The sequence below is a fragment of the Dendrobates tinctorius genome, unplaced genomic scaffold, assembly GCF_039654945.1.
Source record: "Dendrobates tinctorius isolate UK_male_01 unplaced genomic scaffold, ASM3965494v1 ptg000293l, whole genome shotgun sequence".
In the NCBI taxonomy this organism is placed as follows: domain Eukaryota; kingdom Metazoa; phylum Chordata; class Amphibia; order Anura; family Dendrobatidae; genus Dendrobates; species Dendrobates tinctorius.
Window position 1 is genome coordinate 7265155 of NW_027361960.1, and position 23148 is coordinate 7288302.

General features: G+C 42.9%; 1 protein-coding gene across 2 annotated transcripts in view; it reads left to right on the forward strand.

Moving 5' to 3' along the window:
* LYST (lysosomal trafficking regulator) overlaps positions 1 to 23148 on the forward strand; it is a 722897-nt gene that overhangs the window by 638718 nt on the left and 61031 nt on the right. Inside the window, exons 47-48 of one of the 2 annotated variants that reach the window (XM_073560091.1) lie at positions 8592 to 8690; positions 12679 to 12818. In XM_073560091.1, the coding sequence (XP_073416192.1) occupies positions 8592 to 8690; positions 12679 to 12818 (239 nt within the window). Of the gene's footprint in view, positions 1 to 3678; positions 3785 to 8591; positions 8691 to 12678; positions 12819 to 23148 lie in introns of those variants that run through there. The other variant, XM_073560092.1, reaches the window with a different exon arrangement.

The following is a 23148-nucleotide window of genomic DNA, read 5'->3' on the forward strand; positions in this document are numbered from 1 at the left end:
ATAAGACGCACTTTTTCCCCCAAAAATTTGTGGGGAAGATGGGGGGGTGTCTTATAATGCAGATATACATTACAGGCCGCGGTGGAGCAGTGTCCCGGGATTGCTGCTGGAGGAGGCAAGAGTGGTACGTTGCTGCTGGTTGGGATGAGGGGGTATTCTGATGTGTGCTGCTGCGGGTGAAAATAGCTGTCGTGCGGGGGGCTCCGCCAGCATTTTGTGAAAGCCTGGAGGCCCCCCGCACATCCATTACTGCGATGTGGGTGGCCTCTGGGAAAATGACCGCCGGGGGAGGCTCATGCTCTGATTGAGATCTCTGGTGACGAGATTTCGTCTCTCGAGACGAGATCTCAATCTGAGCATGCGCCACCACCGCTAGCCATTTTCCTAGAGGAGAAAAAAAGTGCGTCTTATTGTACGAAAAATACGGTATGGGAAATTTTCAAAAAAGTGCATGTGCTGCAAAAAAAACCCTAAGATACAGCATCATTGCTCTCTGCTGATCTCCTTTTGCGCTTACGCAGTTTATGGAACACATTTGTGTTTCCCGCATTCGCAATTGCACCTCTAGTACTCCAGACACCGCATCTCTCCGATGCAGGCTTATCTGCACACCGCCGAACAGCTGGTAGTATTTATTCATTTATTAATGTGATATAAAATGTGATGACTTTATAACTAATGGTATTCTACCCCTGAAGAAGCCACATGGCAGGTGACGATATGCGTGGGGTTTTTCCTCATCTTTAGTTTTGCTCCTTCCATTGGACTGCACCAGAAGCTCCACTCCTCATATACATAGGTTTTTGTGAGGTTTGTGTCTGTGCTCAGCAATCCTCACATTGATATCATCATATTATCTACAGAGGACTGTTGTGGGTAACTTTTTTCTTATTGTATTGAATGCCGGGTCATGGATCCATATTGATAACTGCTTAAAGGGAATCTGTCACCCATTTTTAGTGATATCATGTAAAGATATCACCCAATTGTGCATCCCATAAGGATTCTATTAGGACTTTTGATTCCCCCCGACCCCGCACCTTTGATGCATAAATACCTTTCTTATCTTGGTGGAGATGTATGGAAATCGCCGCGGTACAGTCCGATTGGCAGGGTTTAGTCGCCTTCTCCCCCCTCTGCTTACTGAGCGTAATCTTCATCTGTGAATATCACAGATGCCGTAGTTTTCCACGCTTGCGCATTGAAAAGGCCTCCGGCGCTTGCGCAGTATGCTTTGCCCAACTGTGGGCAAAGCATATAATCGGTACTGCGCATGCGCCAGTATTTTTCAGCGCGGTCTATGCCCCAGAAGTGTGTCCTGCATGTGAAGACTTCCATCGGACCGTACCCACGACAATTTCCATACATCTCCACCAAGATAAAGGTATTTATGCATCAAAGGTGCATGGTCGGGGGGAATCAAAAGTCCTAATAGAATCCTTATGGGACGCACAATTGGGCAATATCTTTACATGATATCACTAAAAATGGTTGACAGATTCCCTTTAAGTACATCTGTAGGAAGGAAACAAATCCCCGTTATTGGAACATCAGTAGGGTTTTGGTATGATATGATATTGATTATTAGTACTGTACCTCTTAGGTTTCTTCAGCATTTGGCTGTTCATTACTGATATCAGTGATGATATGCTAGATTTATAGCAGATTATTGCAGTATATCACTTCTATTCTTAATATTTACAATCTTGATGGTTCTTTTGTGGAGCAGATGGGGAAAGGTGATTGCTACATTTTTGCATACCTTTATTAGAACTATAACCTTTTGCTTTCAATGTTGTTTAATAAAATGTATTAGATGATCCAAAACCTTTAATGCATACAACTTTTTTGTTTTGTAGCCATATGGGAAATTTTATTAATTATTTTGTACAGTATGACTAACTGGTTTAAAGATGTAAATACTGAAAGTTTGAAAATTGCGGTTAGTGGGACAATATTTTTTGTATTTATTTGTGAAAATAACTGACATTTGGCAACATTTTTTAAAATGTAGCAGTGTTCTAACTTAATTTTTATGTCCTTAAATCAGAGAGTGCCTACTTTACATCTGCATAATTTTTTATACATTTTTTCTAGTTGTTAGGAAGTTAGAAGGGTTAAAGGTTTATCAGCAATTTCTCATTTTTCCAACACCATTTATTTAGAGACCACATCAAATTTGAAATTACTAAGAGGGGCCTATATGGCAGAAAATACCTAAAATTGACACTATTCTAAAAACTGTACGCCTCAAAGTTCTCAAAACCACATTCACGAAGCTTATTAACTCTACAGGTGCTTCACAGTAATTAAAGCAATGCGGAAGGAAAACTGAACATTTAAATTTTTCCCACAAAAATTTTACTTTGCCCCAAATTTTGCATTTTTCACAAGGGTATTATGAGAAAATGTACCAAACAATTTAAATGAATCAAGAAAAAACGCGGATGGCACCGCTGTTACCGTGTACTCCTGAATGGTGTGCGGGAAGCTGACAACTGGTAGACTTGGGTGCTTGACCTGGAACTAGATGATCCTCAGAATCCACAAAAGAAAAAAGGTAGCACTCATCGAGTTGAGGAAACTTCACACATTTATTGACATATAAATCACATGTTGGGCCGGGGGAGTGACATAAGGAGTGCTGAAAGGCTGACAACGGCCGTTTCGCCGGGACCCGTTGAAGCGCTCGTGTAGCGCGAAACGGCCGTTTGCAGCCTTTCTGCACTCCTTATGTCACTCCCCCGGCCCGACATGTGAGTTATATGTCAATAAATGTGTGAAGTTTCCTCAACTCAATGAGTGCTACCTTTTTTCTTTTGTGGTACCAAACAATTTGTTGTGCAATTTTTCTGAGTATGCCAATACCCCATATGTGGTGGAAAACTACTGTTTGGGCACACAGCAGAGCTCGGAAGGGAAGAAGCACTATTTGACTTTGGAAATGCAAAATTGGCTGCAATCGATAGCAGATGCATTGTCGCATTTGGAGAGCCCCTGATGTGCCTAAACAGTGGAAACCCCCCACAAACTACCCCATTTTGGAAATTAGACTTCTTAAGAAATGTATCTAGATGTGTGGTGAGCACCTTGATCTCTCAAATGCTTTACAGAATTTGTAACGTTGAGTCGTGAAAATAAAAAATCACGTTTTTCTCACAAAAATATTGTTTTAGCCCCAACTTTTTCATTTTCACAAGAGTAACAGGAGAAAATAGACAACAAGTTGAGCAATTTTTCTTGAGTTCGCCAATACCCCATATATGGTACAAAACTAATGTTTGGCTTTGGAAGGTAAGGGACGCCATTTTGGCTAGGAGAGGTTGCATATGCCATGTCATAAATGAAGAGGCTCTGAAATGCCAAAACAGCAGAAACCCCCACAAGTGACCCCATTTTGGTAACTTCAACTCTCAAGGAATTCGTCTACGGGTATAGTGAGTATTGGTAACCCTCAGGTGATTCACAGACGTGTATAACATTGGGATAAGGAAATGAAATGTTACCATTTTTTTTTTCACTAAAATGTTACTTTGATCAAGTTTGCAATTTTCAAAAGGGAAAAAACAAACAGAGTAATTGTTACTCAAGTGGTGGAAAACTACTTTTGAGACAAAGTGCAAAGCTCACAAGGGAAGGAGCGCCATATTACAGTGCAGATTTTGCTGTTGTTTGCAGGTGCCATGGCAGCCGATGATGTCCCAGAACAGATGTGACCCCATTTTACAAACTATAGCACTCAATGAATTAATCTAGGAGTGCAGTGATCATATTGACACCAAAGGTGTGTTACAAAATTTTATTCCTTTGGGCGGTAAAGAAAAAGTAATTACATTTTTACCACAAAAACATTGTTTTAGCCCCAGATTTTACATTTTCACCAGGGAAAATGGGTAAAATGGCATAAAAATGTGTCACAATCTCTGCTGAACGTGGCAATACCATATGTGTATGTCCAATACTGCTTAGCTGCACGGTGAGGCTTGGGAGGGATGGAGCACGGTTTGACTCTTGGAGAACAAATTATCGTAGAATAGTTTGCGGACTCCATATACAGTGGCATGTAAAAGTTTGGCAACCCAGGCCAAAATTACTGTTATTGTCAACAGTTAAGCAAGTTCAAGATCAAAAAGCCTACAGTTAAAGGTGACACATTTCCCTTGTATTTTAGGCAAAAAAAATTATTTTCATCTATTACATTTTAAAAAATACAAATCAGAAAATGGGCTGATGCCAAAGTTTGAAATAGTTTATTTTTTCTTTATTTTACTCATTTATATAGCGCCATCAATTCCTCAGCGCTTACAGACGTTATCGGCACTGTCCCCGATGGGGCTCACAATTTAGATTCCCTATCGGTATGTCTTTGGAATGTGGGAGGAAACCAGAGTACCCAGAGGAAACCCACGCAAACACGGGGAGAACAAACAAACTCCTTGCAGATGTTGTCCTTTTTGGGATTTGAACCCAGGACCCTAGCACTGCAAGGCTGCAGTGCTAACCACTGAGCCAATAGTTAAATATGTTTGAAATAGTTAAAAAAAAAAAAAAGGATCATTATTATGTCTGGTCTCTCTGTATGTATCTGTCTGTCTCTCTGTGTCTGTCTGTCTGTCTCTCTGTGTCTGTCTATGTCTCTCTGTGTCTGACTATCTATGTCTCTGTCTCTTTGTGTCTGTCACTCTTTGTCTCTGTCTCTCTGTGTCTGTTTGTGGCTGCCTCTATCTGTTTGTCTCTCTGTGTCTGTCTTTCTCTATGTCTGTCTTTCTCTGTCTCTCTGTGTTTGTCTGTCTCTCTGTGTCTGTATCTCTGATTCAAATTGAAGTAGGCTTTATTGGCAGGACTAAAATATCATTAGTGTTGCCAAAGTTAGAAAACATAAGCATAACCGGGTAGGGAATTTTGGTTATGGGGATGGGATGTTGGGGGGCACAGTTTTGGCAGTAATAGTCCACTCAGGGGTCTTACGGTCCTCTCATGACATGTGGTGACATATTGGGTGGCCCTCACTGCTGAGTATTTGTTGCAGTGCAGCAGGAAGTACACTTTGTCCTCTAGGGCCTCCTTCTGGCAGGGCTGGTTCTATTTCCACCTCTAGGCTTTGGGCACTCAGTCTGTACAGACTCAGGTTCTGCCTATCTTTTGGGTGGTGTAACCTCTCCAGATATGGGGCCAAAGTGTAGTCCCCCTGCAGTGACCGATAGATTGTGAGTTTCTGGGCATTCTGTAATTCATTTTTCCATCCCTTTATGGCATCTCATTAACTGAAAACTTCTAACACTGATTACACAAGATGGGTTTTTTAACCCCAGGTTTCAGTTGAATCTGAATAACAGATGAAAATGGTGGAAGCCCATAAAGCATAAGAAGGCTATCAGAAGATAGCAAAGCATTGCCAAGTTGCCAATTCATCAGTTTGAAATGTACAGTAATTAAGAAATGGCATTTAACAGGAACAGTGGAGGTGAATATATGGTCTGGAAGATCAAGCAGTGAGAGCGGCATGTAAGATTGCTTGTGAGGCAAATCAAAATCCCCAATTGACTGCTAAAGACCTTCATAAAGATTTAGCAGACTGTGCAGTTGTTGTGGTATATTGTTCTACTGTGAGACACCTGCACAAATTTGGCCTTCATGGAAGAGTCATCAGAAGAAAACCTCTCCTATGTCCTCGCCATAAAATTCAGCTTCAGATGTATGCAAAAGAACATCTAAACAAACCTGCTGTATTTTCTAAACAAGCCTTGTGGACTGATGAGGTTAAAATAGAACTCTTTGACCATAATGATCAAAGGTATGTGTGGAAAAAAAAGGGTACAGTATTTCAGGAAAAGAACATCTCGCCAACCATTAAGCATGGGGGTGGATCAGTCATGCTTTGGAGTTGTGTTGTAGCCTATGGCACAGGGAACATTTCACGGGTAGAGGAAAGAATGGATTCAATGAAATTTAACAAATTCTTGATGCAAGTATAACACCATCTGTAAAAAAGCTGAAAAAGGATGGCTTCTACAAATGAATAATGATGCTAAAACCACTTGAAATTCCTCAATAGACTACCTCAAAAGGCGCAATCTGAAGGTTTTACAGTGGCCCTCACAGTCCCCTGATCTGAACATCATTGAAAATCTGTGCCTAGACCTCAAAAGAGCAGTGCATGCCAGACGACGCAGGAATCTAATAGAACTGGAAGAATTTTCCAAGGAACAATGGAAGAAAATGCATCAAACAAGAATTCAATAAGGAATAAATTCTTGGACTTTAAGTGCGCTGCCAGACAGATTCAATAACCACACAAGGTTAAAAAAGTTAACCCTTTAATCCCTACGCGTTTCGAAGCATAACGCTTCTTCTTCAGGGGTTGTATCAACCCCTGAAGAAGAAGCATTATGCTTCGAAACGCGTAGGGATTAAAGGGTAAACTTTTTTAACCTTGTGTGGTTATTGAATCTGTCTGGCAGCGCACTTAAAGTCCAAGAATTTATTCCTTATTGAACTGTGGTGCGGTTCCGCTGTGGACCGTTGGACGTGCAGCAGGCTGACTTACTATGCAGGCTTTACTTTCTCTTTGAGAAGGTGAGTATAATACTTTCAGTATTTGTACATTTTACCCGGATAAGACCCTATTGCGCTTTTGTTTCAACCCTTTAGTGAATATAATATCAAACAAGAATTGAAAGATCCTTGGCTGGCTACAAAAAGCATTTACAAGCTGTGATACTTGCAAAAGGGAGTGCTACTAGGAACTAACCATGCAGGGTGCCTATGCTTTTGCATAAGCCCATTTTCCTTCTTGTAACTTTTAAATGTAAAAGATGAAAATATATTTTTTTTGCCTAAAACACAAAGGAAATTTGTCATGTTTAACTTTAGGCCTTTAAAAATCATTTCATCTTCAACTTACTTAACTGTTCACAAGAACAGTAATTTTGACCAGGGGTGCCCAAACTTTTACATGCCACTGTTTAGAGCCCATAAGTGCCAGAAAAGCAGAATCGATGATTTGTTCGCCAGAAACAAGCACTAGTCAATGGTGCCAAGTGAAAATTGCAAATCTAACATTGTGGCACTCAGTACATTGTTGAGCCCGTACATTATTGTGCCCAGCTCGTACTTCTGGTGACACGCACCCCATAAATTAAGCAGGCTCTCATCACTATAGAAATGCCAAACAGGTGTACTCAAAATGTGGTTTAGGCACATTGGAGCTTAGCAGGAATTAGGCATTTGGATTGGGGAGTGCAAAATTTAGCTGAATTTCTTTTGGGGGGTGAGGTGCCACAGCGCTTTTGTGCTACTAGTAACATAGAAGCCTCCTATATTTTCGTTAACAGATGATGAAACTTGTTTTTTGTGGGAGATCATTTCACATAATATTTTGGATCACACTTATCCTGTGCTCAACGCTGAGCACATACATTGAGGTTTCCATCTACATTTCGGAATGACATGATTCAAATGTACCACCACACGGAAGGATCCACTCACGTATTTATCGGTTTAATATTTTTTCAGGGTTTTTTTATTTAGTTTATGATTTATTTTTTAAATAGCTTAAGAAGTTTAATTTCTTTTACTTTTTTTTTTTTTTACCTAGTCCCTGTATGAGACTATGCATTGCAATACATGATATCTGTCAGCTTTACTGGTAGATTGCCTGGCATACCCTGCTGTTGGCTAGGTCTAACAGGCTTGTTGTAGCTAGCAGACTCAGATCCGGCTGACATGGCCACCACAGAGGTAAGGAGTCCTCTCCCTCTCACAATCTTCTAAATGCCACTATTGCTATTTATCGCGGCATCTAAAATATACCAGAGGGGTAACATCGTTGGGACCTGAGCCAATCTGGTCCCGATATTCTCACCTTTTAGAGCTGTCACTCTGCACCGGAGTTGCAGCACTTGCAGGACCCTGGGGGTCTTGAGCGCTGCGTGAATGTCCACCATAGACAAACGTTCGCAATGCTGCACAAAACCCTGCAAGTTCCGATGTTTATCCTGTTAAAGAGTTTAATTTTACAAATCCAGTCCCTGAGAAAGCTTTCATTTTACCCAGACACATTTTATACAACCATGTTTTTAATCTATTGCTAACAAGAAATGATGGGACAAGAAATACCATCACCAAATAACCTCTACAAACATATGCCTTTAAATCAGAACTATTTTCTTGTTTAGAATTCTTATTTCATATTTTCATAAACGTTTTCCTAGAAGTTCCATGGGCACTAAAAACAATTTGTGCTTTATTTACTCTCCCTGGGTCCGGCTTCAGGTCTGCACCTCAGTGTCTGTTGTCTGCATTTCTGATGACACGTCCACACCATGGCAGCCAATGAGTGACCAAAGCATCTCTAAGTTGTATGTGACATCTAGCTCTGCAGAGCCACTGAGCTCAGTCTGCAGCTCTCATGGCATGACATCAGCACTGCAGACAATAGAAGACCCTGGAACAGCTAAGGAGACACAGAATTGGACCAGGGAAGGGGAAGTAAAGAACTGTTTGTTTTTATTACTATTAATTTATAGGAAAAGCGTGACAACCCACTTTAAATTTACTTACAATAACTAGGATTTGTATTCCTTACACAGGTTACAAGTTGTGCTTGGGTACCAGACAGCTGTCAACTCTATACTGGAAGCAAATGTGGTGTCATCACTGCATACCTAAATCGTTTCACAAATGCCATGGTATGTTTATCTTCATATACTTATATATATATATATATACACTTATCAGCCATCAAATTATAGCTATGGTACTTGCCTTATATTGTGTAGAGCAGGCCATAGACATTAGATGGTTGTTGGTCCACAGCCATCTCAGTTGACTCTCCAATACATAGGAGTACTCATTCAGCAAATAGCTCCTATGTAAACAATGCAATTAGCAGTCGTCTTCTCCTACATTTGGCCAGAGCCCCAATACTCATTAAACTGTCGGCTGAACCTGTCGATATCGGAAGGTTTGGCCAAGATTAGTCTGTGTGTGGGGATCTTTAGTTTCCCCCATGCCACTCTGAAGACACGGGCTGCGAAAGATGATGTCCTGTGATTACGTGGCAGCAGATCATTTCAAGAGGTTGTTCCAGTCTAAAATGAAAAGTCTGCAGTCACTCTTTGTGCTCTGGGGGATTTCATTTTAGACTGAACAACCCCTTTAAGTAACATAAAGACCTTCATGGACACACATCATATCTGATAGATTAGGTCCTATATAGAAAAAGTAAACAGCTATAAAAAAAAAAGTAAAAACATCAACCTGTATTAAATAAAACATTACCTGTAGCCTTAGTAGAAAATAAAAAGTGAGTCACTCAAATGGAAGGATGACACATATTGTTAACATAATAGGCACTCAAAAAATGCACAGCTCAAAAAAAGTTTGTCAATTTCATCACTAGATTAAAAAATTTAGGTTAAAAAGCAATCAAGGCTGAGTGAATCGATAGAGAGAACTATCCATAGTCTTCCTATGAGAGCCGCACCCACCCTAACAAGCGTTTTGGCGCTTGCCATCTAACGGGCATGGTGTCACATTGAACAAAGTATGTCTCTTAAACCATCCAAAGACCAATCAGAATAAAGAGCTAATAATACCAGGTATGGTAACATGCAAGTCATTTTGCGGCGCATAAAGTGGTTCTAGCACAGACACCCGCACACACTAACAAATTGTCAAGTGAGAAGCATCTTTGAGGGGCGTGAATGGAGTCACGGTCACATGATAAGTCAGGTGATCCAGAGTATGGTCACACAACCCAAAACACCTACAGATACGTGTCACTGTGTACCGACCACAACGGTAGCCATGCATGCGCATGTGAGGTAATTATGTAAAATACCAAGATGGGGTATAAAGAATTAAACTAATCCAAATTGTAACATAGTACCAATCATAGTTGTTCTAAATATAAATTGCTCTTTTCATAAAGGCATGATACAGTGAAAAATTATCACAAAGACATGATTTATTTTAGAACTAAAAAGTAAAGAAGCCAATAAAAATGAAAAATAAAAATAAATTAATGCAAATAAAAATATCAATACTTCATAAAGACAGGTAAAATGATAATAAATAAAAAAATATATATTAAGGGTCTTAGTGAAAAGTAAAGACATCAACCTTTTATAAATAATAGCATTACATGTAGCCAAAGGAAAAATAATATAAGGTTTTTATCTGGGTGCTTAGCCTTCATTGGTGACTTGGGTTACACATTTGTATTTATTTAATCCCCAATATGTTTGTGGTTTCATACTGTTTGCAACATATAACTAATATGTAATAGATGTGTGATTTAGATTGAGGCTTGGGATATTTAGAAGACAAGTTAAAATTTTGAAGTCTTTGTCATGGTCCTCAGTTCTTCTATAATTTTGCAATGTGGCAGGGGTCGCCTGCTTTCCGTATTAAATCTCCACACAATCGTCAACATGTTTTGACTGCTTCTGGGCTTCATGGGAGCGCCTAGTAATGAACTAGATGCAGTTTATTCCTGTGGTCCTGTTCGATAAGACTGGTGTGCAAAACGCCCCATCGGACCCAAGATCTCATGGCAGTATAAGGCTGTGTGCACACGCTGCGGAAAAGGTGCGGATTCATCCGCGCGGATTTTGTACAATCCGCAGGTGAAACCGCAGGTCAAAAGACCTGCGGTTTTACCTGCGGATTGCTCTGCGGTTTTGCCCTGCGGTTTTTCATCTCCTCAATGGAGGAGATGGCAAACCGCAGGAGAATCCGCAGAAAGAATTGACATGTCAATTCTTTCTGCGGATTGAAAACCGCAGATAATCCGCGCGGAAAATTCCGCACCGTCTGCACTGCGTTTTTTGATTCCCATAGGGAATCATTGTACTGTACACCGCAGCAGAAACTGCTGCGGGTCCGCAGTGGCCAAAACCGCTGCGGAACCGCAGCAAAATCCGCAGCGTGTGCACACAGCCTGAAACCCCTCTGCCTTACTTAGCAGCAATACACTATTCATCCAGTTCCCAGGGAAAATCTTTTGGCCCCTATTAAATTTATAGATATGTGTTTCTCAAACCTCAGGAGATCATCTATGGAATGCACCAAACGTACTCTCTCGAAATCACAAAAACAACCATGGTCATCGCCTATTATACAGTATAATATAATATAAGCAACTCATTTGCACACACCTAAACTGGGAGGAAGCAAAGTTAAGAATTGTATATAGCAAGAGGATACCGAATGTTATTTAAGTAATCTAAGACATAAAAAAGCTTATCGGTCAGACGCTTCTCTCACAGCCAAACCAGATCTCACACTTTGTGCTGATGATGGGCAGTACCCCGAAACACAGTGTCTGCAAATTGAGATTCTGGCTTGGCTTTTATCCTAAGTCATGTAACAAGGCTCGTTAAAGGGTTGACATTGACTTTTAGGATTGCTACTTCCAATAGGTGGCACTAGAGTTCTAGTCCTCTTCCTCTCTGAAGAGACAATTTGCATAATTAGCATATTTCCCAGAGGAGCATTGCGGCTTTAAGTCTCCTCATCTCGACATGCTTAGCATGTCATTATCCGCAAGGAGAAATGATACTACTTGGATATCGGTCAGACGCCTCTCTCACAGCCAAACCAAATCTCACACTTGGCCCTGACGAGGGGCAGTACCCCGAAACACAGTGTCTGCAAATTGAGATTCTGGCTTGGCTTTTATCCTAAGTCATGTAACAAGGCTCGTTAAAGGGTTGACATTGACTTTTAGGATTGCTACTTCCTATAGGTGGCACTAGAGTTCTAGTCCTCTTCCTCTCTGAAGAGACAATTTGCATAATTACCATTTAAAAGCTTAAAACACTTAAAAATGTACACAAACAAATCGAAAAAAAAAACCAAGTCATACACAGCAAATGGAATGAATGCGCACATGGTGTCTTTATATCCGTAGAGGTATCTGCATAATTTTTGAAGGAGAAAAGCTGTGTTTTTCCTGAAGCTGTTTTGCCATTATTTCCTCCGTTTCTGCTTCCACCAATGTTGTTTTATTTTTTCACAAGTCACGTGAAAAATGGTAAGGTCAGTTTTTAGCCACTTCGTGACTTTCTGGGCGGAAGCAGATAAAAGAAGTTACAAAATGCTGAATTATTTTTTTATAACCTTTTTCAGGTAGGTTTCAAGTTAAATCCATTTGAAAAAGGCGTTGTGTGGATATACTCATAGAGGCTGATGACCCTTCCCTGATGATACAGTGGTTAGGGATCTGCTGTTAAGTGCTACAAATTAGGTGGCTTTGTTATGGGAAATTTTAGCAGAAAGTGGTAAAAGGTTATATAAGGGAGACATTTAAATAGCAGGCTGATCAGAGCCTCTTTGTATTTTTCATTTGCCCACAACACTGATGTGAGTGTGGCCTACACCCGAGACTTGGCCCTGCTGTGACCAGGCAGTGTCTGTCTAACAGGGATAAGCTTATTGCATTTGTTTCAGTGGACAATGCAGCAGTGGAGGATGAATTTTAAATAAAAAAAGTCACAAAAATTGTATTTATTATACCATACCTAAATTCTGGATGAGAAATACAGTTCTGGACCTAACTGGAGTCTCCCAATATATCCAAAGCTCAGTCAGCAAGCCTATGGACAAATCAATTGAAATATTTTTTTAGTTGTTGTTCATTAATTCTTCTAAATTTATGATTATTTTATGCAGCCAATGGAAATTGAAGTAGAATCACAGGTACAATTATATGGCCATTCTGGAGAAATAACCAACCTGTTTGTTTGTAAACCGTTCAGTATACTTATAAGTGTCAGCATGGATGGAACGTGCATCATATGGGACCTAAACAGGTATGTTCTACTTTACTTGAAGTCTTGATCAGGTTAGAACAATTTTACTCGTGATAAAAATATTTATAAAAAATATAATGATTTATTGAGTTTCCTTTATGGAGGTTAAAACAGTTTGCTGGAAAATACAGATTTATTGTAGTATTTCAGCAGTTACATGCTTCAGCTGTCTTTGTCAGTACTGAATGTGTCATGTTTGAGATCTAAGGCCCCTCTCCAAGGTTCTATGTCTGTCTTTTCTGTTATAACCCAATCCCCACCTGTAACACTGCCATAGTTGTGACAACCTATTTACACTGTTGAGCAAAAGGGTAACCATGTTTTGAACTTTTGACCTTTAGGCTCCATAGCTTACCATCCACTACTGCTTCAAATGTGAGACTACTATCATTTTATAGACAGTCATTTTGGCTATCTCATACATAAGTTTGACTTGCAACTATTTAGCATATGATTGGTTATGCAAATTCTTGTCATGTCACTGCATTATTACCATTTTGCTCCTAAAAATGTAAATTTTAATTTTTAATATTTTGTTAGTATTTTCTAAATCCACCTTTGGCTTTCAACACTTCCTGAATCGTTCTGGGCATGCTCTTGATCAGATTCAAGCATGTCTCGACCAAAAATTTGATCCCAGGTCTCTTCTACATGTTCACAATGTTGGTGCATATTAATCGACTCACTTGTGTATGTATACAGCTTTTTCTTCAACTCGACCTACAAGTGTTTGATTGGGTTGCAGTCTGGGCACTGTGGGAGCCAATCCAGCATCTCTACTTCATTGTCATTTAACCATTTTTTCACCAATATCGATGTATGATTCAGGTCATTGTTGTGCTTGAACACTGTTCTTTTCATACTCCTAGTACTCGAGTGTACGAAGTAACTTGTCTTGTAGGATACTCACGTATAGTTCAGCATGGACTGGAATGGACTGAGTTTATGTTGAGAAACCTGTGCCAGACCTGATTTATCGGCTGCCTAGCGAGTATCCCCTACCTGAATAACAAGCGCTACCTTACAATTGGTGGAGAATGCAAAGGGCAGTGTTGTAGCCTTGTTGCTAGGGGCAACGGACGAGGACTGCAAAACTCGGTTGCTAAGGGCAAAGGTTCCAACAGCACATGTTGCAGTGCTGGCAACGCTGAGCCAGGAGGGCTGACGGTCTTGAAAGCCGTGTGATATGCTGACTGGGGTCAGTGGAAGAGACTTATAGGACACCTCTGCAGTAGAGGGGTCCGAGAACCTGCGTGGCCAGCAGGTGACGGTTGTGAAAGCCATGTGATGTGCTGACCGGGGTCAGTGAAAGAGACTGTTGATTGCTATAGGGTGCCTCTGGGGATAAGAGGTACCCGATAACTTGTGTGGCCGACACAGGTAAGGGACAGGTGTCCGTGTTGTACTGACCGGGGTCAGTGAGTAAGACTGTGTACCTGGAGGGTTCAGTGTGCGAGGTCCTGGAGGGTCAGTGTTGGGAGATTTTAGGAGAAAAATCGGATCCCTGGAGCACGTGCTGTGACCTTGGACCTGGTGAGGTGTGAGTGTTGGACAGTCTCAGGCGGAGATGGATGTCCTGAAGAGCACCCGCTGAGCCCCTGGACCTGGTGAGGCCAGTGTGTTGGGAAACCCTGGGAGGAGGGTCGGCTCCCTGAATAGCACCCGGTGTGCCCTGTGTGTTGGACGGTCTCAGGAGGAAATGGACGTCCTGAATAGCACACAGACAGGACATGTGAGTCAGCTGGTGGTGGCTCAGTGGGGTCAAGAAGGTGACAAGCGGCTTGCTGTAACTCGGCGTGGTTACGAAGGTGACAAGCGGCTTGCTGCAACTCGGCGGGGTTACGAAGGTGACAAGCGGCTTGCTGTAATTTGGCGGGGTTATGAATGTGACACCAGCAGCTGTTATGAATGGGTGACCAAGGAGGAAAAAACCTAAACATGCTAAGCCCAGAAAAACCAGAGAGGTTGGTAACTATGCAGATTGCAGATCCCTGATCCTACCACACAACTAGCAGCAGCCGTGGAGCATGCCTACGATGAACCTAGACGCCTCGTCATGGCCAGAGGACTAAATAAGCCTAAAGCAAGAAAAGGGAAAACTAACTGCCCCAGAGCAGACCCCAAAGGAATAGACAGCCCCCACACATGTATTGACGGTGAAACAAGATGAAAACACAAACACAGGTAGGAAAATAGGCTGAACAAACGATGGGGCCCAAACTAACTAGAAAGGAGAGGAAAGGACAGACACTGCCTGCAATCTGCCCAAAACCCTACAAAATAATGTCCAACACTTCTGATAACAAAATTAACCCTGAAGCCACTAGACTTCTCCCACTATATCAGCACTCTGGACTCTTTTTGCTCTGTCTCAGAATATTTCAATCTAATAAGGGACAAAAAGCAAATTGGCAAGCACAGAAAAATAAGAGTGGAAATTCAGCACCGCTCAAGTCGGGGCTGGCTGACCACACAAAAAACTGAATAGAACAACAAAATCAAGTGTGAACTGTTATGATTGAGTCACCGAAGGAGGAAAAAACAAAAATACAAGCTAAGTCTAGAAAACTGGAGAGGTTGGTAGCTATCGGATTGCAAACCCCTGATCCTATCCACAACAACTAACAGTAGCCGTGGGGGGTTCCTACGATGCCCTAGACCCCTCAATCACAGCCGGAGAACTAAATAGGCCTAAAGAAAGAAAGGGGAAATCTAAACTGCCCCAGAGCAAACCCAAAAGCAATAGGCAGCCCCCAACATATAATGACGGTGAAGCAAGAAGAAAACACTAACACAGATAGAAAGATAGGTTGAGCAAACGATGGGGCCCAAGCTAACTAAAATGGACAGGAAAGAAAAGCTGCTGTCTGCAATCCATAAAAAAACCCTACCAAAAAATGTCCCAACCGACTGATAGGAAAAACAGGCCCTGAAGTCGCTAGGACTTCAAAATGACTATATCAGCACTCAGGTAAATTCTGGAGACAGAGCAAGAGACAAACTGATCAGAGACAAAAATGGAACTTAGCACACCCCAGACCGGGGATGGCTGAACTCCAAAAAACAAGGTAAACAAAACAAAACTAATAAGTTCAATAGCAGAGCCAAAACTTATCTTTGGGAAGCAGGCAACAGACTGGTCTCCAATAATCCAGCAGAGAAATCACCAGTGACTCAGAAGGGCGTCGGCTGACTTATATCCAGTCAGAAGTTCCTGTTACCCAGTCATCATCTACCAGATCAGGTGTTTGGTAATCAGCCTCACTACCTTCCTTCACCAGAAGAGGGAGTTCATCAGACATCGACGGTGAAGGGGAAAATGAACTCACAACAGTACCTCCCCCTTGAGGAGGGGTCACCGAACCCTCATCCACGCCACCAGGGCGATCAGGATGGGCCCGATGAAAGGCACGAACCAATCTTTCGGCATGAATATCGGATGCAGGGACCCAAGAATTATCCTCCTGGCCATAACCCTTCCATTTAGCCAAATACTGGAGTCTCTGTCTAGCCAGGCGAGAATCCAGTATCTTCTCAACCTCATATTCCACATTACCTTCAACCAATACCGGGTCAGGAGGTGCCACCACAGGAACTACTGCCTCAACAAACCTCTTTAAGAGAGGCTTATGAAACACGTTATGGATCTTAAATGTAACAGGAAGAGCCAATCGAAAAGAGACTGGATTAAGAATCTCCAAAATCTTGTAAGGTCCAATAAATCTAGGTTTAAACTTTGGAGAAGCCACCTTCATAGCGATATTCTTTGATGACAACCAAACCATATCACACCCACCTTAAACTGGGGACCAATGGTCCTATGCCGGTTGGAAAACCGCTGGGCCTTTTCCTGGGAGAGAGACAACTTATCCACCACTTGGTCCCAGATCTGGTGCATTCTCTCCACCACAGTGTCAACACCTGGGCAGGCAGAAGGCTCCACCTGCCCTGAAGAGAATCGAGGATGAAACCCAAAGTTACAAAAAAAAGGTGACATCAAAGTGGCAGAACTAGCTCTATTATTTAAAGCAAATTCGGCCAAGGGCAAAAATGAAACCCAATCATCCTGATCAGCAGAAATAAAACATCTCAAATACGACTCCAAAGTCGGGTTTGTTCTCTCCGTCTGCCCATTGGTCTGAGGGTGAAACGCAGAGGAGAAGGACAACTGAATTCCCAGCTTGGCACAGAAAGTCCTCCAAAATCTAGACACAAACTGAACTCCTCTGTCAGATGCAATGTTCTCAGGAATCCCGTGCAAGCGAACCACCTGTTGCAAAAACAAGGGCACCAACTCTGAGGAAGATGGCAACTTAGGGAGTGGTACAAGATGGACCATCTTAGAGAATCTATCACAAATCACCCAAATAACAGTCATTCTCTGAGAGACAGGCATATCAGAGATAAAATCCATTGAAATATGGGTCCATGGCCTCCTGGGCAGCGGCAAAGGCATCAACAACCCACTAGAGCGAGAACAAGGTTTAGACCGAGAGCAAGTCCCACAGGACTGCAAAAAATTCCTGACATCACGAGACAAGGCGGGCCACCAAAAAGACCGACTCACCAAATCTCTAGTACCAAAAATACCTGGATGACCAGCCAATGCAGAGCAATGAACTTCAGACATCAGTCTCTTCCTCCACTGGTCAGGAACATACAATTTTCCAATGGGACAACGCTCAGGTTTGTCCTCCTGAAACTCGTCCAGAGCACGTCTCAAATCGGGCGAGATGGCAGAAAGAACTACCCCCTCAACTTAGATGGTAGCAGGCTTTGTCACAACAGGAGAATCGGCAAAGAAACTCCTAGAGAGGGCGTCTGTCTTGACATTCTTAGTGCCCGGAAGAAAAGAGACCAAAGAATCAAAACGTGCGAAAAACAAGGCCCACCTAGCCTGTCTAGGATTCAAGCGTTTGGCCGACTCCAGGTAAATCAAATTCTTGTGGTCAGTAAGGACCACGACTTGATGTTTAGCTCCCTCCAACCAATGTCTCCACTCCTCAAATGCCCATTTCATGGCTAACAGTTCCCGATTCCCCACATCATAGTTACGTTCGGATGGGGAGAACTTTCGGGAAAAGAAAGCACAGTGATTCATTTTAGATGTTACAGGATCTTTTTGGGACAAAACAGCTCCTGCACCAATCTCAGAAGCGTCCACCTCTACCTGAAACGGGAGTGAGACATCAGGTTGCCGCAAAACCGGAGCAGAAGTGAACCTTCGCTTCAGCTCCTGAAAGGAAGAAACAGCCTCCGGAGACCAATTCAGCACATCAGCACCCTTCTTAGTCAAATCAGTCAATGGTTTGGCAATACCAGAAAAATTAGCTATAAATTTACCATAAAAATTAGCAAAACCCAAAAACTTCTGGAGGGCCTTCAAAGAAGTGGGCTGAACCCAATCATAAATGGCCTGTACCTTGGCCGGGTCCATTTCAATAGTTGACGGAGACAAAACAAATCCCAAAAATGAAATCCTCTGTACACCAAAAAGGCATTTCGATCCCTTGACATACAGGGAATTCTCCCTCAAAATCCGGAACACAGTCCGAACATGTTCCACATGAGAGTCCCAATCCTTGGAAAAGATCAAAATATCATCCAGATAGATGATCAAAAATATATCCACCAAGTCTCGTAAAATATCATTCATGAAGCACTGGAAGACAGAAGGGGCATTAGTGAGCCCAAAAGGCATCACCAGGTACTCAAAATGTCCCTCCAGAGTATTAAACGCCGTCTTCCATTCATCCCCATGCTTAATGCGAATAAGATTATACGCCCCCCTAAGGTCAAGCTTTGTAAACCAGCAAGCACCTTTAACTCTGGAGAATAGATCAGAAATCAGGGGTAACGGATACTGGTATTTAACAGTAATTTTGTTGAAGGAACGATAGTCAATACAAGGCCTTAATGACCCATCTTTCTTAACCACGAAAAAAACCCAGTACCTAAGGGTGAAGAGGATGGTCTAATATGACCCTTCTCCAACGACTCCTTAATATAGGATCGCATAGCCTCGTGCTTGGGTACAGATAAATTGAAATTTACACCCAGGGCTCAGCTCAATTGCACAGTCATAACTCCTATGAGGAGGCAAAGACGCAGACTCATTCTCACCAAATACATCATAAAAATCAGCCAAATAGTCAGGAACATCATGCGACTGGGGAGAGGTGGAGAAAACAGGAGCATCACTAAGGGCACACCGACAACCCCAACTCACCAGAGACACAGATTTCCAAACCAAAACTGGATTATGGATTTGCAACCAGGGAAACCCCAGAACAATGGTATCATGCAAATTATGCAACACCAAAAATCTGCAATTCTCTTGATGGTCTGGGGCGACCCGCATTACCACCTAGGTCCAAAACTGAGGTTTATTCTTCGCCAAAGGAGTAGCATCAATACCCCTCAAAGGGATAGGCGTCTGCACAGGTGTCATAGGAAATCCACAACGTTTAGCAAAGTCCAAGTCCATCAGGTTCAGAGCTGCTCCTGAATCCACAAAAGCCTTAGCGGAAAATGTGGACAGGGAGCAGATCAGAGTAATTGCCAGAAGAAACTTAGGTTGAACACCACCCACAGCAAATGTGTGTGCAAAACGTTTCTCTCATTTAGGGCAGACAGAAATAATATGCGAGGCATCACCACAGAAGAAACACAGCTTATTACGCCTTCTGAACTCCTGACATTGTGCCCTAGACAAAACTCTATCACATTGCATAGGTTCAGACATTTGTTCAACAGGTGGCAACACCTCTCGTGCGGTTTTGCGTTCACGCAAACGCCGATCAACCTGAATGGCTAATGACACAGAATCGTCAAGACCAGAGGGAACAGGAAATCCCACCATAGTATCTTTTACGGTTTCTGACAAACCCTTCCGAAAGAGAGCTGCCAAGGCACCATCATTCCAGGTAGTAAGGACCGCCCACTTTCGGAATTTTTGACAGTACAACTCTGCAGAATCCCAACTCTGGCTCAATGCCAACAGGGCCTTTTCAGCCTGATCAATAGCATTAGGTTCATCATACAACAACCCCAAGGCTTGAAAAAATGCGTTCACATTAGTAAGAATAGGATCATCAGGTTTCAAAGAAAACGCCCAATCCTGGGGATCGCCGCGCAGCAAAGAGATGACAATTTTAACCTGCTGCGCGGAGCTCCCCGACGAGTTAGGCTTCAAGGCAAAAAATAATTTACAATTATTCTTAAAATTCAAAAGTTTAGACCGATCCCCAAAAAACACATCAGGAGTAGGGATCTTTGGTTCAGCAGCATGTGAATGAGCAAGATAGGCGGAAATTCCCCGCACTTCAGCAGTGAGCTGCTCCACACGATCAGACAATGCATCTCCAATGAGAAAGAAAAAAATTTCCCCCTACGGCCTCAGAGACATAGAGAAAAAATATATACACAAAAAAAAAAATTCTGACAAACTCTTCTCTTATTTTTTTTTTTTTACAATTCTTTCCTGCTATTGAGTACCCTAGGATCTGCGGTATGGCTGGTGATTCTGTTATGAATGAGTCACCGAAGGAGGAAAAAACAAAAATACAAGCTAAGTCCAGAAAACCGGAGAGGTTGGTAGCTATCGGATTGCAGACCCCTGATCCTATCCACAACAACTAACAGTAGCCGTGGGGGGTTCCTACGATGCCCTAGACCCCTCGATCACAGCCAGAGAACTAAATAGGCCTAAAGAAAGAAAGGGGAAATCTAAACTGCCCCAGAGCAGACCCCAAAGCAATAGGCAGCCCCCAACATATAATGACGGTGAAGCAAGAAGAAAACACTAACACAGATAGAAAGATAGGTTGAGCAAACGATGGGGCCCAAGCTAACTAAAAAGGACAGGAAAGAAAAGCTGCTGTTTGCAATCCGTAAAAAACCCTACCAAAAAATGTCCCAGACGACTGATAGGAAAAACAGGCCCTGAAGTCGCTAGGACTTCAAAATGACTATATCAGCACTCAGGTAAATTCTGAAGACAGAGCAAGAGACAAACTGATCAGAGACAAAAATGGAACTTAGCACACCCCAGACCGGGGATGGCTGAACTCCAAAAAACAAGGTAAACAAATCAAAACTAATAAGTTCAATAGCAGAGCCAAAACTTATCTTTGGGAAGCAGGAAACAGACTGGTCTCCAAGAATCCAGCAGAGAAATCACCAGCGACTCAGAAGGGCGTCGGCTGCCTTATATCCAGTCAGAAGTTCCTGTTACCCAGTCATCATCTACCAGATCAGGTGTTTGGTAATCAGCCTCACTACCTTCCTTCACCAGAAGAGGGAGTTCATCAGACATCGACGGTGAAGGGGAAAATGAACTCACAACAGTGAACATTAACAGAGAAACTTAGCTTGAGCTGACTGGAACAGAGCTGAGAACCAAGACCTGACAAGCAGAAGGAATCACCAGCAACTGAATAGGGTGTCGGCTGTCTTAAATCCAATCTGAGACTCCTGAGATCCAATCGTCATCCTCATTCTCAGGTGACAGATCTCCACCGATCAAATCAGCCTCACTACCTCCCGTTACCACCAGAGCGAGTCTGGAAGGAGAACTCACAACTGGTGAACCAGAGAATGAACTCACAACAAGCAGCTGTGTGTGAACAGCAGCCGGAGGTGTCGGAGATCGGTGACAGCAGGAGCTGTGGTGGTGCCAACAAGAACTTGTGTGGTATTTTTAAAAACATAAACTGGTTTGGTGTGAACTGTGGTCTAAGGAGACCTGTAGAAAGGACATGGGGAAATCCCAAAAGGGGGCGGTGACCCAAATCGGGGTGGTAACCGGTAACCCAAGAAGGGGTGGAGTCTCAGAGGGAGGCGGTGACCCAAATGGGGGTGGTAACCCAAAAAGGGGTGGAGACCCAAATTGGGGTGGTAACCCAAAAAGGGGTGGAGTCCCAGAGGGGGGTGGCGACCCAAATCGAGGTGGTCCAGAAAAGGGCAGCACTGGGTACCTCAGTGAACATGGCTGGGGAACCGCAGTGTTCGTGTATGACATTTTCAGAATGTGAGGCATTCCTTCCGGATAATGATGGGCAGCAGGTGTGCACCGTGATGCTGCACCGGGAAGGAGTCTCTGGACAATTGGACTCAGAGTCAGGTGACTCTGACAGGAACTCCTCTCACTTTCTGTCTGACCGAGAAAAGGGTCCAGGTTTGCTGTAAACATGGGGTCACTGTGAACTATGCGGTAGACAGAGTAATGTTTGAGGGGTCCGGAGGCATTGAGTGCCAAGGTGGCGGTATACCACCAGACTTAGTGTATTGTATGCCTTGGAGAGGGGCCGGGACTTTGTTGTGTTTGATGATGTATGGCAAGGGGTTGGAGACATTTCTACTGTTGGGCTAGCAGACAGTGACACGGTGACGCTTGTTAAAGTGGACAAGTCAGTTGTAGGAGTGACCAGAAGAAGGGGTACATCTGCCCAACTTACGGACCTGACGTCTTGTGACATGACGGATGGTGGGCGGGGAGATGAGACGACTGGAGCGGACACGCAGGAAAGAGATGAACTGGCCGATGAAATTGCCAACAACAGTGGTAAAGGTGCTCTGACTTTGGAAGAAAAAAGGCGTTTAGTGTCTCGCATTGTACAGCTTGAAGAAGAATTGGAGCAAGAATAAGGCAACGTTGAATTAGCCAATGACAGGCTGAGAAAGGCCACACTGCAGGTTGACCTGAATGCAGAACATAGTAATGCTCAGAAGAACTAGAATGCCCATCAGCAATTAGATCGCCAGAATAAGGAGTTAAAAGCAAAGGTTGCACAGCTGGAAGAACAGCTTGATGCTGAAACTAAAAAGCGACAATCTGCAAGCAAACAAGTATGGCATACAGAGAGAAAACTGAAAGATGTACTATTGCAAATGGATGATGAGAGGCGTAATTCTGAGCAGTACAAAGACTTGGCGGAGGGAAATAATGTGCATCTGAAACAGCTGGAGTGCCAGGTGGAAAAAGCAGAGAAAGAGGCTCAACATGCCAATACATTGCACCGTAGATTACAGCGTGAACTGGAGGATGCTACTGAGACAACAGGTGCAATGAACCGTGAGGTTAATGCACTGAAAAGCAAACTTAGACGTAGTGATGTACCATTTGTTACAAGACACATAGATAGAAAAGGAGTTGACGGAGCGCACTGTAGAAGTGTGGTGACTAAACAGTGTCTGATGATGCAGAAAGACTGTAACTGGAGGGCCCAAGACTGATATTCTGACCGCTGGGGGCGGGGGAGGCCTAACGTAGAGATGAGGCCATATGACAGACAAAACAGACGGAGACAGTTCTCTCGATCTGTTGGGG